Source organism: Phacochoerus africanus, chromosome 7, assembly GCF_016906955.1.
Source record: "Phacochoerus africanus isolate WHEZ1 chromosome 7, ROS_Pafr_v1, whole genome shotgun sequence".
NCBI lineage: Eukaryota > Metazoa > Chordata > Mammalia > Artiodactyla > Suidae > Phacochoerus > Phacochoerus africanus.
The window spans coordinates 20660456-20674665 of record NC_062550.1 but is presented as its reverse complement, the minus strand read 5'-3'; the positions used below and the strand labels follow the sequence as shown (position 1 = coordinate 20674665).

The following is a 14210-nucleotide window of genomic DNA, read 5'->3' as shown; positions in this document are numbered from 1 at the left end:
AAAACAACCTTTCAACATAGAAATTCAGGGATAGTCACTACCAACACACTACCCTCCACATCTAATTAACTGCCTAAAACCTTTATACTTACATTTAATCCTCTAAAGAATTCCTTGATGGAGTCTTCTGTCACATCATAGGGCAGGTTCCCTAGAAAAGCAGTGTAGGGTGGCAATTTGGGAAGACGACTCCGGTCGATATTGGGTTCCCGAGCAGCCCGTGGAGCAGTGGGCAGAATGGAACGGTCAATTGGAGGTGCCCTATACACATCGTCATCATTACTATGCCAAGTGGTTGAAACTAGGAGAGAAAAGTGGACATAAGAAATTCAGAAGAGGAGCTGGAGGAATCAGGCTCCCATACTTCAGACTATACTACAAAGCAACAGTCGTCAAAACTGCATGGTACTGGTACAAAGACAGACATATAGATCAGTGGAACAGGACAGAAAGCCCAGAATTAAACCCATGCACTTACAGCCAACTCATCTATGACAAAGGAAGCAAGACTATACAATGGAGAAAGGACAGCTTGTTCAATAAGTGGTGCTGGGAAAACTGGAGAGCCACATGGAAAAGAATGAAATTAGAACACTCCCTAACACCATACACAAAAATAAACTCCAAATGGATTAAAGACCTAGATATAAGACCAGACACTATCAAACTCCTAGAGCAAAACATAGGCCAAACACTCTCTGACATAAACGACACCAACAGCTTCTCAGATCCACCTATCAGAGTATTGACAATAAAAAGAAAAATAAACAAATGGGACCTACTCAAACTTCAAAGTTTCTGCACATCAAAGGAAACCCTAAACAACACAAAAAGACAACCCACAGAATGGGAGAAAATCTTTGCAAATGAATCGACCGACAAGGGATTAATCTCCAAAATTTATAAACAACTTCTGCAGCTCCATACCAAAAAAAAAAACAACCCCATCAAAAATGGGCAGAAGATCTGAACAGACAATTCTCCAAAGAAGACATACAGATGGCCGAGAAACACATGAAAAGATGTTCAGCGTCACTCATTATTAGAGAAATGCAAATCAAAACCACAATGAGGTACCACCTTACACCAGCCAGAATGGCCATCATCCAAAAGTCTACAAACAGTAAGTGCTGGAGAGGGTGTGGAGGAAAAGGAACCCTAGTATACTGTTTGTGGGATTGTAAATTGGTGCAACCACTGTGGAAAGCAGTATGGAGATTCCTCAGAAAACTAAACATAGAACTACCATTTGATCCAGCAATCCCACTCCTGGGCATCTATCCAGAGAAAACCATGATTCGCAAAGACACATGTACTCCAATGTTCATTGCAGCACTATTTACAATAGCCAAGACATGGAAACAACCTAAATGTCCATCTACAGAGGAGTGGATCCAGAAGATGTGGTACATATACACAATGGAATATTACTCAGCCATCAAAAAGAACGAAGTACCAGCATTTTTAGCAACATGGATGGACCTAGAAACTATCATGCTAAGTGAAGTCAGCCATACAATGAGACACCAACATCAAATGCTTTCACTGACATGTGTAATCTGAAAAAAGGACAGACGGAACTTCTTTGCAGAACAGATGCTGACTCACAGACATTGAAAAACTTATGGTCTCCAGAGGAGACAGTTTGGGGGGGTGGGGGGATCTGCTTGGGCTGTGGGATGGAAATCCTGTGAAATCAGATTATTATGATCATTATACAACTACAGATGTGATAAATTCACTTGAGTAATAAAAAAAAAAGAAAAAAAAAGAAAAGAAATTCAGAAGATAAAACAGAAACAAACTCAGATTTCAAAACAACCTTATCATTACCATAGCTGAAACTGTTGGAGGGAGGGAAGAACTGGGATGGTGCGAATAACATCTATAAACCACTATATAAAATAGATGATTAACAAAAACCTAATGTATAGCACAGGGGAAATCTAATCAATAGTCTGTAACAACCTATATGGGAAAAATGAATGGATATATTTATACAAATAACTGGCTCACTCTGCTGTACACCTGAAAGTGATAGAACACTGTAAATCAACTATACTCCAATGGGGGGAAAACTTAGAAGAAACTCCCCTTACTGCCAATGTAGAGTAAGAGAATGTATGCTGAGTGTAAATAAGCTATGTCAGGAAATAAGCAGATAAAAAGCGCAGGGGTTCAGCAATAAGGGTACTTTATAGAAAAAAAGGCTTCTGAAATTTTAGAATCAAGGTAGCAATGCGAGAGCTCCCGCTGTGGTGCCAACAGGATCGGCAGCATTTTGGAAGCCCTGGGTTGTGGGTTCCATCCCCGGCTCGGCACAGGGGGTTAAGGTTCCAGCGTTGCTGCAGCTGTGGCTTAGGTTGGGACTATGGCTGGGATCTAATCCCTGGCCCAGGAGCTCTGTATGCTGCAGGGCAGCCAAAAATGAAAAACAAAACAACACAAAAACAAAAACAAAACAAAGTAGCAATGCAAAAAGACTCAATATTTACTGTCTCTTTGTTTCTCTGTATTTGAAGGTCTTTTAAGGCCCTGGCTTTTGTAAACAGAATCATAGTAACTCATGTAGCAAAGAAAGGAGAGAATTATCACTCACTATTTATGGAATGTTATCATGTGCCAGGTACTTCATTACATCCCATGTTACCTTTTTAAATAATTCTCTAAGTTTATTCCCCACTTAACAGAAAAGGAAACTAAGATTTCCAGGAGGTTTAGAAACTTGCCCGAGGTCACACAGATGGTAGTGTAGGATAGTAATCCTAGCAGAGCCAGGATTCAAACCTGGGTTCCTCTCAATCCAAATGTATTTACCCCAACTCTCACATTCCTACTTTCTAGCTAGAGAAAGTTTCCTTCATGGCTTATCCTCCCCACTTTAATAACAGCCAGATGTCCCAACAGCACTGCCATGATTTTGTACCTTAAGTTGTTGTACCTCAACACTTATGGAAGGTATGATCTAGATGAAATTTCTTATTATGAAACTAGGTCACAAAAGTATTCTCCAGTTTGCAAGGAAAGCTTTCAGAGAAAAATGATGGGCGATCAGTTGTTATACCCAATGATTTTCTAGCTCCTGCCTGTTCCTAGATATTCCTTAAAGGCAAAGAACTTACCCCAAAGATACCCCAATGACTGTCTCTATTTCCCCACCATAATTACTTGTCCTATTCACTTACCTCAGACCATTTCTGTTCACCAGGGGGCACCCTGACTTCATACTAATAGCTCCTAGAACAAATTACTCTTTGACTTTTGAGTATAAACAGCTTATAGATTATACTGCAATATTACTTTATAAGGATAGTGTAGAATTCTAGACTAGAGATGAATAATCTAGTTCTTACTTTCCAAATGAAGAAAATGAGGCTTAAAAGGATAGTACCCTGAGAAGAGTGTGTTACTCCAATAGTCAGAACCAGCACTAAGCTCTCTTGAATCACCGCTTTAGTCCTTATCACAAACTCTTACAGCCTAAACCTAAGATTCTATAAAGTACATAAACATAAGATTTCAGGTTCTACAACATTAGTAAGTTCCATCCAAATTACAAGTGTAAATCATTATTACGGAATAGATTCTGTCTAGAAGGTAATGAAAACTCCAAGCATGAAGGAAAGTTAAAAAAAAAAAAAATTACCATCTCCTTCTAGGTCATCTGTTTCATCAGCCCAGCTGACTGGTTTGGGGACATAAGTGCTTCCTCCACCAGTCCCTCCATCCTCAGCTAGAAAGTCTGTTAGGGAGATAGTCTTCCCCTTCTTATTCTTCTTTTTTGCTGTTTTAAAAAAGGCAAGAGAAAGATTACTCATCAATATTTAGGTATTTACAAAGTTGTACACTGCACTATTGTTACATGTACTTATAAAGAAAGCAACAATAAAGGCCCATTAAAGGTTTAGATTATGGCACACTAATATGTATTACAAGATTTCCCTCTTGTTTAAACACACTTTACACTTATGTATGGAAAAGGACCTAGGAGGATTTTCAAACTTACTCTGGGAAGTAAAACGGGTTATTTATTTCCTATTATATTCACCTGCATATCCTTTGAGCTTTTGGTGGGGGGAGCTGTGCCCTCGAACTTGGGAGGTTCCCAGGCCAGGGACTGAACCCAGCCACAGCAGTGACACCACCAGATCCTCAATCTACTGAGACACTAGGGAACTCCCTGAGATTTTTAACTTAACAACTACTTGTGTTTAAGACAGGTTACTACATTCATTGCTCCTGGGACACAAAGACATAAAAAAAAAAATCCCTAATAACCTTTTTAAGGACATTTTGAGAATTGCTTGATACTTGTAAAATAACCACATGAGATAAAAATCATTGCTATCTTGGAGTTCCCGTCGTGGCGCAGTGGTTAACGAATCCGACTAGGAACCATGAGGTTGCGGGTTCGGTCCCTGCCCTTGCTCAGTGGGTTAACAATCCGGCGTTGCCATGAGCTGTGGTGTAGGTCGCAGACATGGCTCGGATCCTGCGTTGCTGTGGCTCTGGCGTAGGCTGGTGGCTACAGCTCCGATTCGACCCCTAGCCTGGGAACCTCCATGTGCCGCGGGAGCAGCCCAAGAAAAGGCAAAAAGACAAAAAAAAAGAAATCATTGTTATCAATTTATAGAGAAGGAAACCAAGTTTCAGAGAGGTTAAATGACTATCCTAAAGCTACAGTGATATTAGATGGCAGAAGAATTAAACCCAAGGTTTTGGCTAACAAGTCTAGGGCTCTTCTCATAGGAGCTGCAGCCTCCAAGAAGCTTGTTTTTAGTTCTATGGCAGGTTGTCACAACCAGGGCAAATGATGTGCTGTCATTTTAAAGTGTTGCAATGATAAGACTCATATACATAGCGTGACCTCTCTGCCCCCTAGGGAAAGGAAAAAAAAGAGAAAAGAAAAAAAGATCTCCTTCTCTACCGTAACACCATATATGAAGATATATTAAAGGGAAAACCTAAGAAAAAAATCCACAAGAACCAACACGTTTAAATGTTTTCCATGGTTAAGGTATCTTTAGGAATCTCTAAATGGCTCCATGTAGTGGACTGACCTCAGCTCTTTAACTTTCTAGTCCTAAGTTGGCACCAATCAGCAGCTAATGCAGAAGAGTTGAAAGGACTAAACTGAACTTCTAGAACAGAACTTCTGAGATGGCACCAATCAGCAACTACTGCAGAAGAATTGAAAGGACTAATAAACTGAAGTTCTAGAACTGGCCCCTGAGAGCAGCTATGACATGGTGAGAAAAAAACAAGCAGCTTGGTTGTAACAAAGATCAGTTTCATAGCTTTATAATGAAGAGTGCCTCCTCCATGTTCCAATTCTCAACAAATTTTCAATTCCAGAGGACGTAGAATCTGTAATTTGATATACGCCATTTGCTTAACTGCATGGAGGTTGCTGTCTCACATGGTACCTGCCTTTCTTCTAAAATACCATTTTCAGGAAATAAAGACCTGTTTACTATGTTATGAATCTTCTGGGCACAATATGAACCTGAGGTATTATGGTGTCAATGTGCAAACCAGATGAATTGGGCTGTAATTATACAGAGAAAAGACGATTCTGAATGTGAATTTTCTATGCTTCTCAAGTGACTGAATACTAATCCTGCTCCCAAAACTATCATTTATGACCAACCAGATTATATTCTGGATCTATTTTACGCCTCAAAAGAAAGCAGCAATGCAAAGGTTGAGTCTTACAGCACTGATATTGCTCCTAACTCATAATGAAAGGCCTAGGGGAAATTTTAATAAGTTAATTTGAATAAGACATAAAGCAGTCCTCTGAAGTAGAACGATTATAGTGTATAGGCTTACTTTAATTGTCCAATTCAAAAAATAGTGTCTAGGACTAGTAGGGCAGCTAGAAACCTTTTTTTTTCTTTTTTTTTTTTTTTTGTCTTTTTGCTATTTCTTGGGCCACTCCTGTGGCATATGGAGGTTCCCAGGCTAGGGGTCAAATCGGAGCTGCAGCCTCTGGCCTACACCAGAGCCACAGCAACGCAGGATCCAAGCCGCATCTGCAACCCACACCACAGCTCACAGCAACGCCAGATCCATAACCCACTGAGCAAGGGCAGGGACCGAACCCGCAACCTCGTGGTTCCCAGTCGGAGTCGTTAACCACTGCGCCACGACGGGAACTCCAAAATCTTTACCTTTTGGGGGGGGCTTAACCTAGTATCATGACCTGTCTGGTCACTGAGAAAATAAAAATAAAACTGGTGGTCAGTCCATATAGTGAGCTCAAATCCAGTGTAATAATAAGAATTTGACTGAGGTACTACCCCTTTCCCCTCTGTTTTATGTAACAGAACCTGGAATGAGCCTGCTCTTTGATCTGATTCTGTTTAATATAAAAGAATCTGGAATTAACCTGACCTTTGGTCTGATTTTGTCTTAAATCAATTTCCTAAATTAGAATCTCTCAACTTTTACCCCTTGACTCTCGACAAACAAGTCACACATGCTCCTTTAACATTATCTGAATTTCAAAATAATTAATCAAATATCATGACCAAAAAAATTAATGCACTTTTGCAGAATGTCTTTTCAAATTGTACATCTCCCTTTCCCGATTCTGTAATAGCCACTCCAAGAACTTCCGGCTGAGAAATTACTATTGGATGACAGAAGGAGTTCTATCATTAAAGACAGAACTATTCCTTAAGAACAGGCTAGGAATTCCTGCTGTGGCACAGTGGGTTAAGAATCTGACTGCAATGGCTCAGGTGGCTGCGGAAGCACAGGTTCAGTTCCCTAGCCTGGCGCAGTGGGTTAAAGGATCCAGCATTGCCTCATCTGTGGCTCAGATTCAATCCCTGGCCCTGAAACGTCCATATATTGCAGATACAGCTGTTTAAAAAAAAAAAAAAAAAAGGGGCAGACTAAAATTCTTTCACAAGATCTTTAACTTATGTTTCTTTAAATCTAGCAATAGCACTGATTCACAATATAAGTAGCATATTTAACTGAACAAGCACTTAAGTAAAATTAATAAACCTAAGTGTTTGCTATCCTGCAACAAACTGAGAAACTTTGTTATCTAAATCCACCACGCCCTTTGCTCCTGCAACTTCTAGGTCCATTTCAAGTTTAAGGTTTCAACAATGCCTTATGCTTTGTAAGTAACGCATCTTTTAATACTCTAGGGGTATCAATCCCTTGACACAATGATTGAAGTGATCCAACTCTTAATTATCTTTAAGTCTTATATGAATTGGTTAAAGTCAAACCAACCACCTAGTAAAACACACCCCAACTATTTAAGACCAAATCCACATGGGCTAAAAAAGAAAAAAAAAAAATCACACCCCAGAAATTTTATTAAACCCTCTAACTGCCCGCTTGCCTCATTATTGTAATTCATTAAGTACTAGGTGTTTGTGAGGCTCTTTCTATTTACATCTAGGTTAAAGAAAAGATTTGGGGCGGGGGCTTTTTAGGGCCACACCCACGAGTACGGAAGTTCCCAGGCAAGGGGTCAAATCAGAGCTGCAGATGCTGGCCTACAGCAATGCTAGATCCCGATCTACACTGAAGCTCACAATCTACACTGAAGCTCACGGCAATGCTGGATCCCTAACCCACTGAGGGAGGCCAGGGATCGAACCTGCATCCTCATGGATACTAGCTGGATTCCACTGGACAAGGGGAACTCCAAGATCTTAAAAAGAGCATTTTTCAAAATGTTAAGTCTACAAGTCCTTAGACAAGAGACAATAAAACTGTGGCCTTCTTAATAAAAAAGCAGGGTTTGTTAAGGTAGATGTAAAAGCAAATACAACAAGTAACCAGCTCAACTCTTAGTTTCTCAATCTCTGCCCAAATTTTTAGGCTGCATTCTTTGTTGGGGTTGGGGGCCTGTCCTGTGCATTGTATTTAACAGCCTCCACGCAGTAGCAAACCTCTCCAACCCCACGGAGATAGCCAAAAACGTCTCTGGACATTGCCAAATGCCCCATGTGTGGGTGAGACAAAACTGCCCATCACTGAGAAACACAGTCTTAAATGGTGCTTTTACATCAATAAATTACTTAAAAGGAAATGTTGGCCCTATATAAAGCACACTGGCAGAAAAGTGACTGTAATAAACAAAGCCTTCAGGATTATCAGGCTGAAGCAGGTAAAAATACGCTTCCTTAATTTTTCTCAGAATGTTTCCCTATTATAATGCCACAGCATTAGTAATAAAAACACCAACTGACAGATATCAGAGTGATAAAATCTATGGACAGGCTACTAGTTCTTCAAACACCTTAAAGTACCTTAAGCCATAAAGCTTATTTGTTGTTCAATGCAACCCTACTTTCTTCATCTTCTTCAACGAGCTGTTCTTGGAGTTCCCATCATGGCTCAGTGGTTAACAAATCCGACAAGGAACCAGGAGGTTGCGGGTTCCATCCCTTGCCTTGCTCAATGGGTTAAGGATCCGTCGTCGCTTTGGGCTGTGCTGTAGATTGCAGATACAGCTCAGATCCTGTGTTGTTGTGGGTCTAGCATAGGGCGGCAGCAACAGCTCTGATTAGATCCCTGGCCTGGAAACATCTATATGCTGTGGGAGCAGTATATAGAAAAGACAAAAAGACAACCCCCCCCCAAACGAGCTTTTCTTATTTAGGAAGGGGAATCCATATAGCCCTTAACATTCAGATGAAGCTCTGTCAAAAATTGAGTTTCCTCACTTACTTTGTAGGGTTATCAACTCTTCTGAATGTTTTAATAATTACAGACTAATGATTACACTCAGAAAGTGTCACAAAAACCTGTATAATGGAGTTCCTATTGTGGCAGAGTGGGTTAAGGATCTGGTGGTATTGCTACAGCTGTGGCTCAGATTTGACCCCTGGCCTGGGAACTTCCATATGCTGCAGGTGCGGCTGAGAGAAAAACAAACAAACAAAAAAACTCAAACCTGTACAAGATCATAGCAGCATCATTCATCATGGGCTCAAAACTGGAAAAAATCCAAATGCCCAATGGATAAAGGAGTTCCCAGGTGGCACAGCAGGTTAAGGACCTGGGGGTGTCATTGCTGTGGCTCCAGGGGGTCCTTCCCTGGCCAGGGAACTTCTGCATGCCTAGGGTTCTGCCAAAAAAAAAAAAAAAAAAAAGAGAGAGAGGCAGAGAGACAAATAAAATACAGATGTCTATACAATGGATTTGGCAAGAAAAAAGAATGAGTATCCATACATCCTAATCCTACAATAAAAATGAATCCTAAAAAACATGCTAAGTGAACATTAGCAACAAGTCTATTAGATGACTCCATTTATATGAAATGCTCAGGATAAGTAAATACAAAAAATAGTAAGATTAATGATGGGTGTGGGGGAAGAGAAATGACTGTTAATGGGCAAGTTGTTTCTTTTCTGGAAAGTGAATCCTGCCAAAGTCTCCACAATTGGAAACAAATTAATGATCAATAAAGTTTCCTCAAAGAAACGATACTGTATAAATGCAACCCACTCAAACCAGAGTGCCTAGAACTAATCTACTGCTGTTTAAAGCCTAGCATGAAAAGATGTTTCATACAATGCAGTATCACGTTGCTGAGAGGCCTCAAGTCCTACTGTGGTATTGTTTAGCACAGCAGAGAATCAAGACTAAGAACCAATAAGCTTCACCACCTTGACCCCTATGTTCAGTTGTACATTTATAAGTGCAGACAACAAAATCAGTTTCTTAGATTTGTTAGGGATATTACTGTAGTCCCGACAGTAGGAAAATGCCTAAAACAAGTTATTCTTAAATATCTATAACTCCAAGTAAGTGATCAAATTGAGTATGTGTCCAGCTTCGCACAGACACAATCTGAGGAAAATGCCATATTGCCTTTTCCTTACCTCTCCACACATACTCAATTTGATCACTTACTTGGAGTTATAGATATTTAAGAATAACTTGTTTTAGGCATTTTCCTACTGTCGGGACTACAGTAATATCCCTAACAAATCTAAGAAACTGATTTTGTTGTCTGCACTTATAGATGTACATACACATACTTAATTACAAGCAAGCACTTGATTAAAAAAACAAACAAAACCTTTAGTTAATTTCTTCCCCAGGATCACAAAAACAGTAAATTCTAGGATGTTTTGATACAAATACAATGTGGTAAGCTATAATATATATATCTCTCAAGCTATACCTACCACATACCTCAAAGCTGTCCAAAAGTATATATACTTTTTTGTAAAGTGACATAGAAATACCATGTTTTACCTTGATAACTTTTCTATTTGTACTTGAATTTTCATTAAGGAAAACTGGCCTTCTGAACTTGGGTATCTTACTCCCAGAATAACAAACATATGGTAGAAAACAGGATGTGAGAATAAGTAACATTTGAATAGCATATAATGGTAACCACTGAAACTATTTTTCACCATAGGGGTCAGCACTGTATGAAAACAACCATCAGACTATCCTCTCCTCATAAAAAATAATCAAACAAGATGGCACATACATAATGGCATTCTGAAGTGTGCGCATAGGTACACTATTCCCAATTTCAAAGCAGTCTAATCTCAAATAATTTAACCCCCATCAAAAACATACACTCCCCTACAGGCAAGGAGAACAGATTCAAAAGCTTCCAGTTCTTGAAGGTCAATAATGGGTCACATTGGATATTACAGCAAAGAATTTTTTGGTTTCATTTAATGGCAAAAGAAGCCCATGAAGTTTTATCATGTATTTTCACTAAGAAAATATAAGATCTGTTTTTTTCAACAAAATACTGGGCGTCAAGAAATATAATGAAAATACACTAGTTTTACACATTCAATACTGTCATATCTAGGAATAGTGGAGACTCAACAGTTAATGTCATGGGAAAAAGATTAAAAGTGGGAAATTTGATTAATTCCTCAAGGGCAGACTCTCAAGAGGTAAGCTTGTGCCTAGATACTAGCATAGTGTCCCTTACACATACTACCCAAACTAAAAAGATTTATGGAACCGAATTAAAGGAAATGAGGCTTGAAGGGTGTAGAATTTTAAGTATGGAAGCACAGGAGGCCTCACTAAGCAAATCCATTTAACCAGTACAGATTTCACTCAGCTCTGCAATATGAAGGACAGACTGTTAAATTGTTTTCCACCTTTAAGAATTCCACAAATGTTACAGAGAAAGGGAATAAAGGCTTTTCACTAAATTATGACATGAAGCCACCAAAGATAGCAAATTCAGGCCAAATATGTACCTTACTTCAGATGAAACTCTCGGGCACACCAAACTTATGGAGGCCAACCTTGTTATTTTCCCAGTTGGTAACCGAGAAGAGTACAAGAGGGGTCAGAAGTCTCAAGATTTCGACCTTACTCTGCCATCACATGCAATGTCACCTTGAACAAATAATTTCATCTTCCTCAGATGGGAGCTACCAACACCTGCCTACATTATCTCACAGAACATCAAAGTAGCCAACTTACATAAAAAGTGCTAGATTAACTGTCAAGTGCTACATTAATGAAAGGTATTAAGTTCAAATACACATCAATTCCCTCAACATTTTCCAAAGACATATAGAGAAGGGAAATTCCTGGTGAGAAATCAATGTCATGGGATGATAGTTGTTCAATAAATGTTTTGTCCAATGCAGGATCATTCCAGGGAGAAGCAGCCCCCCCCCCCCCCCCAATTAATGCTACAAAATGTTGGCACAGCTCACTGGCCAAGTCCATCAGAAATTCAAGTAGACTTGTATGTCAGTGATATTCTCTCTCCCCAAATCTAAAAATGAAACCAACTCCAGCTAATAATATTATTTTAAAGCAACCCCATATTAGTTATACGGTTATCTGTAAAAGAAGAGCGCCAAACCCTATCACTGAGGCTATCAAAATTCAACCCAAGTGGAAGCTGTCATGGGATCTGACCTTGTTCACCACTGTACCTCCAGTACCTAGAACCGTGACTGGGACATACATAGTTTACACTCAGTAAAAACGTGTGGACTGAATAAAGAAAAAAGCCTAGAAATCTAGGTCCCCACCCTTGCTTCCATTCCTCCAACACGTGGGCGCACCAAGCTGGGTTCCCCACCCCCACCTAACTCTACTAGCTTCAATCTCCAAACCTAACACGTTTACCCTTGGATGAACATAAGGGCCGGTCACACTCCAAAAGGGGAAGAACAGAAAAGTGGAAGAACCTAAAAGAAGGCAACACAGACGTATAAAACCTTCCCATCTGGGCTCTCGCGCGTGCTTTTAAGGCGCGCCCGTCTCCACTACCTTGGGCTCTGCTACCGCGCACGCGCACCGCCTCCCTCCCCCGCCCCTCCACCGACTCGCGCTCGCGTTCTAACTGCCCCCCCTTTATTCCCCTGCCCCCACTCCCGTCCGCAACGGCCTCGCGCCTCGGAAACCTGGCCTAGTGTGCACCGGTCCGCGCGCCAACCGCCTCCTTCCTTCGTCCACGCGGGCACAGTGCTTCACGTCTATGAGAAGGCCTCAGATCTCCCGCGAATCTCTCTGCGCCTTCTCACTCCAACTCAAGCCAGAGTCCACCATTACTCCCCACTCCAACCTCGCGCAGACCGGGTGAAAAGGGTGTGAGGGGGGAGGGGAAGTCCTTCCCCTCCCCCAAACATCCCGAGGCGATAACCTAACACGGCCAAGCCGCCAGCTTGCCGCGGCCCCAAAATCCGAAGGGAGGCGGTGCCGCCCACCCCCCGACCCTAGGGAATCCGTGGATCAGGCTCAGAGAGTGGCTTCGGAGCCCGGTCCTTGGCCGCGCTCGGCCGCTCACTCACCTGAGGCCGCCATGTTGGGAGAGGGAGAGAGAACGCAAAGGACCCGGATGAGGCAGTCACGTGAGTATAGCGAGCGCGTCGGGCTAGGAGACGCGAAACAGGGAGGGGGCGGGGAGGTGAGGAGGGACACAGGAGGCGGGGCGGCGCTGCTTTAAGTTCGTAAAGCAGCGCGAGGAGGTGGCGCGGCGTCTGACGGGGAGACCGGCGCGACATGTGGCCAAAGGGGTGGGGCCAGGGCTGTCGCGAACCCCCTCACGCTTTACGAAGCGCTACGCACGGACGCGGGGGCTGGGGGTGGGCCCGGGGCGGGCTCTCCTGGTCCGCCGACTTCCGGCTGGTGCGGTGGGCGGGAGGGGGCGGGGTCGCGCTTGCAGGTTCCGCCTCCCTGGCACCGAATGGAAGCGGCTGGAACCCAGAATGGGCGTGCTACAGTTGATTTCCTGAAAGGGAAGGTTCTGAGTGTCTTTGTAAATCGTTTTTTGTTAAAGCAAAACAAACCCAATGTTCCACGTAAGGACGGTTTTAACTGGGCGTGTATAGAAGGAATAAGAAAGTAAGAAATGTTGAACACTTGCTGCCGTGGGATTTTCTCTCTTTCAGTCCTTCATTTTACTGACTCGATTCAGTCATTCTCAGGCCCTTAGGGTTTCACAGCCGAGTGTTATCCATGCTTCCTCTAGCTAATGCTACATTTTATCATATATACTATTTCACTGATCACGTGTCAGGCACTGTTACTGGCATTTTGGGGGGTACAATGGAAAACTGCCTCAAAGGATATTATAGTCCAGTGAAGGAAAAACAGACAATAAGCAGTGAATAAATAAAATATTAGAAGTGCTAAGCACTCTGGAGAATATTAAGGGGTCTTGGTAAAAGTGATTTTGTGCAACTTTAGATTGCCTGGTCCGGGAAAGCCTCTGAGGAAGTGTCATTTAAATTGAGATCTGAATTATGAATAGCCAGCTGTGTGAAGAGCTTTAGAAGAATGTAGAGGATGTTCAGTTAGATCTAATGCTCCAGGGCAGGAACAAGTTGGCGAGTCCAGGATTTTTTTTGTGTGTGTGTTTTTTTTTTTTTTTTTTTTTTTAGGGCTGCATCTGAGGGGCATATGGAAGTTCCCAGGCTAGGGGTCAGATTGGAGCTGTAGCTGCTGTCCTACACCACAGCCACAGCCAAGTTTGGTGAGGGAGGGAGAAAAATGGTACAAGATGAAGTTTGAGAGATGGGTAGGGGTGGGATCATGTAAGGCTCTGTCAACCAGGTTAAGGAGTTTGGAATTTTTTTTTTATATTTGCTTTTTTTGTTTTTAAGTAACTGGTTTTATCTTATTTTTAATGGCTGCATCTGCAGCATATGGAAGTTTCTAGGCCAGGGATCAGATCTGAGCCAGAGCTGTGGCAACCCTGGTTCCTTTAACCCACTGCACTGGGC

The 14210-nt window shown here is 41.8% G+C and overlaps 1 protein-coding gene across 4 annotated transcripts in view; it reads right to left on the bottom strand.

Moving 5' to 3' along the window:
• EIF4B (eukaryotic translation initiation factor 4B) overlaps nucleotides 1–12870 on the bottom strand; it is a 30653-nt gene extending 17783 nt beyond the window's left edge. For all 4 annotated transcript variants that reach the window (XM_047786712.1, XM_047786713.1, XM_047786714.1 and 1 more), the window contains exons 1-3: nucleotides 12777–12870; nucleotides 3647–3784; nucleotides 93–301 (exon numbers count right to left, since the gene is read on the bottom strand). In XM_047786712.1, coding sequence (XP_047642668.1) covers nucleotides 93–301; nucleotides 3647–3784; nucleotides 12777–12789 — 360 coding nt within the window. In that variant the 5' untranslated portion in view covers nucleotides 12790–12870. The remainder of the gene's footprint in view (nucleotides 1–92; nucleotides 302–3646; nucleotides 3785–12776) is intronic.
• Between the last annotated feature and the right edge of the window lie 1340 nt (nucleotides 12871–14210).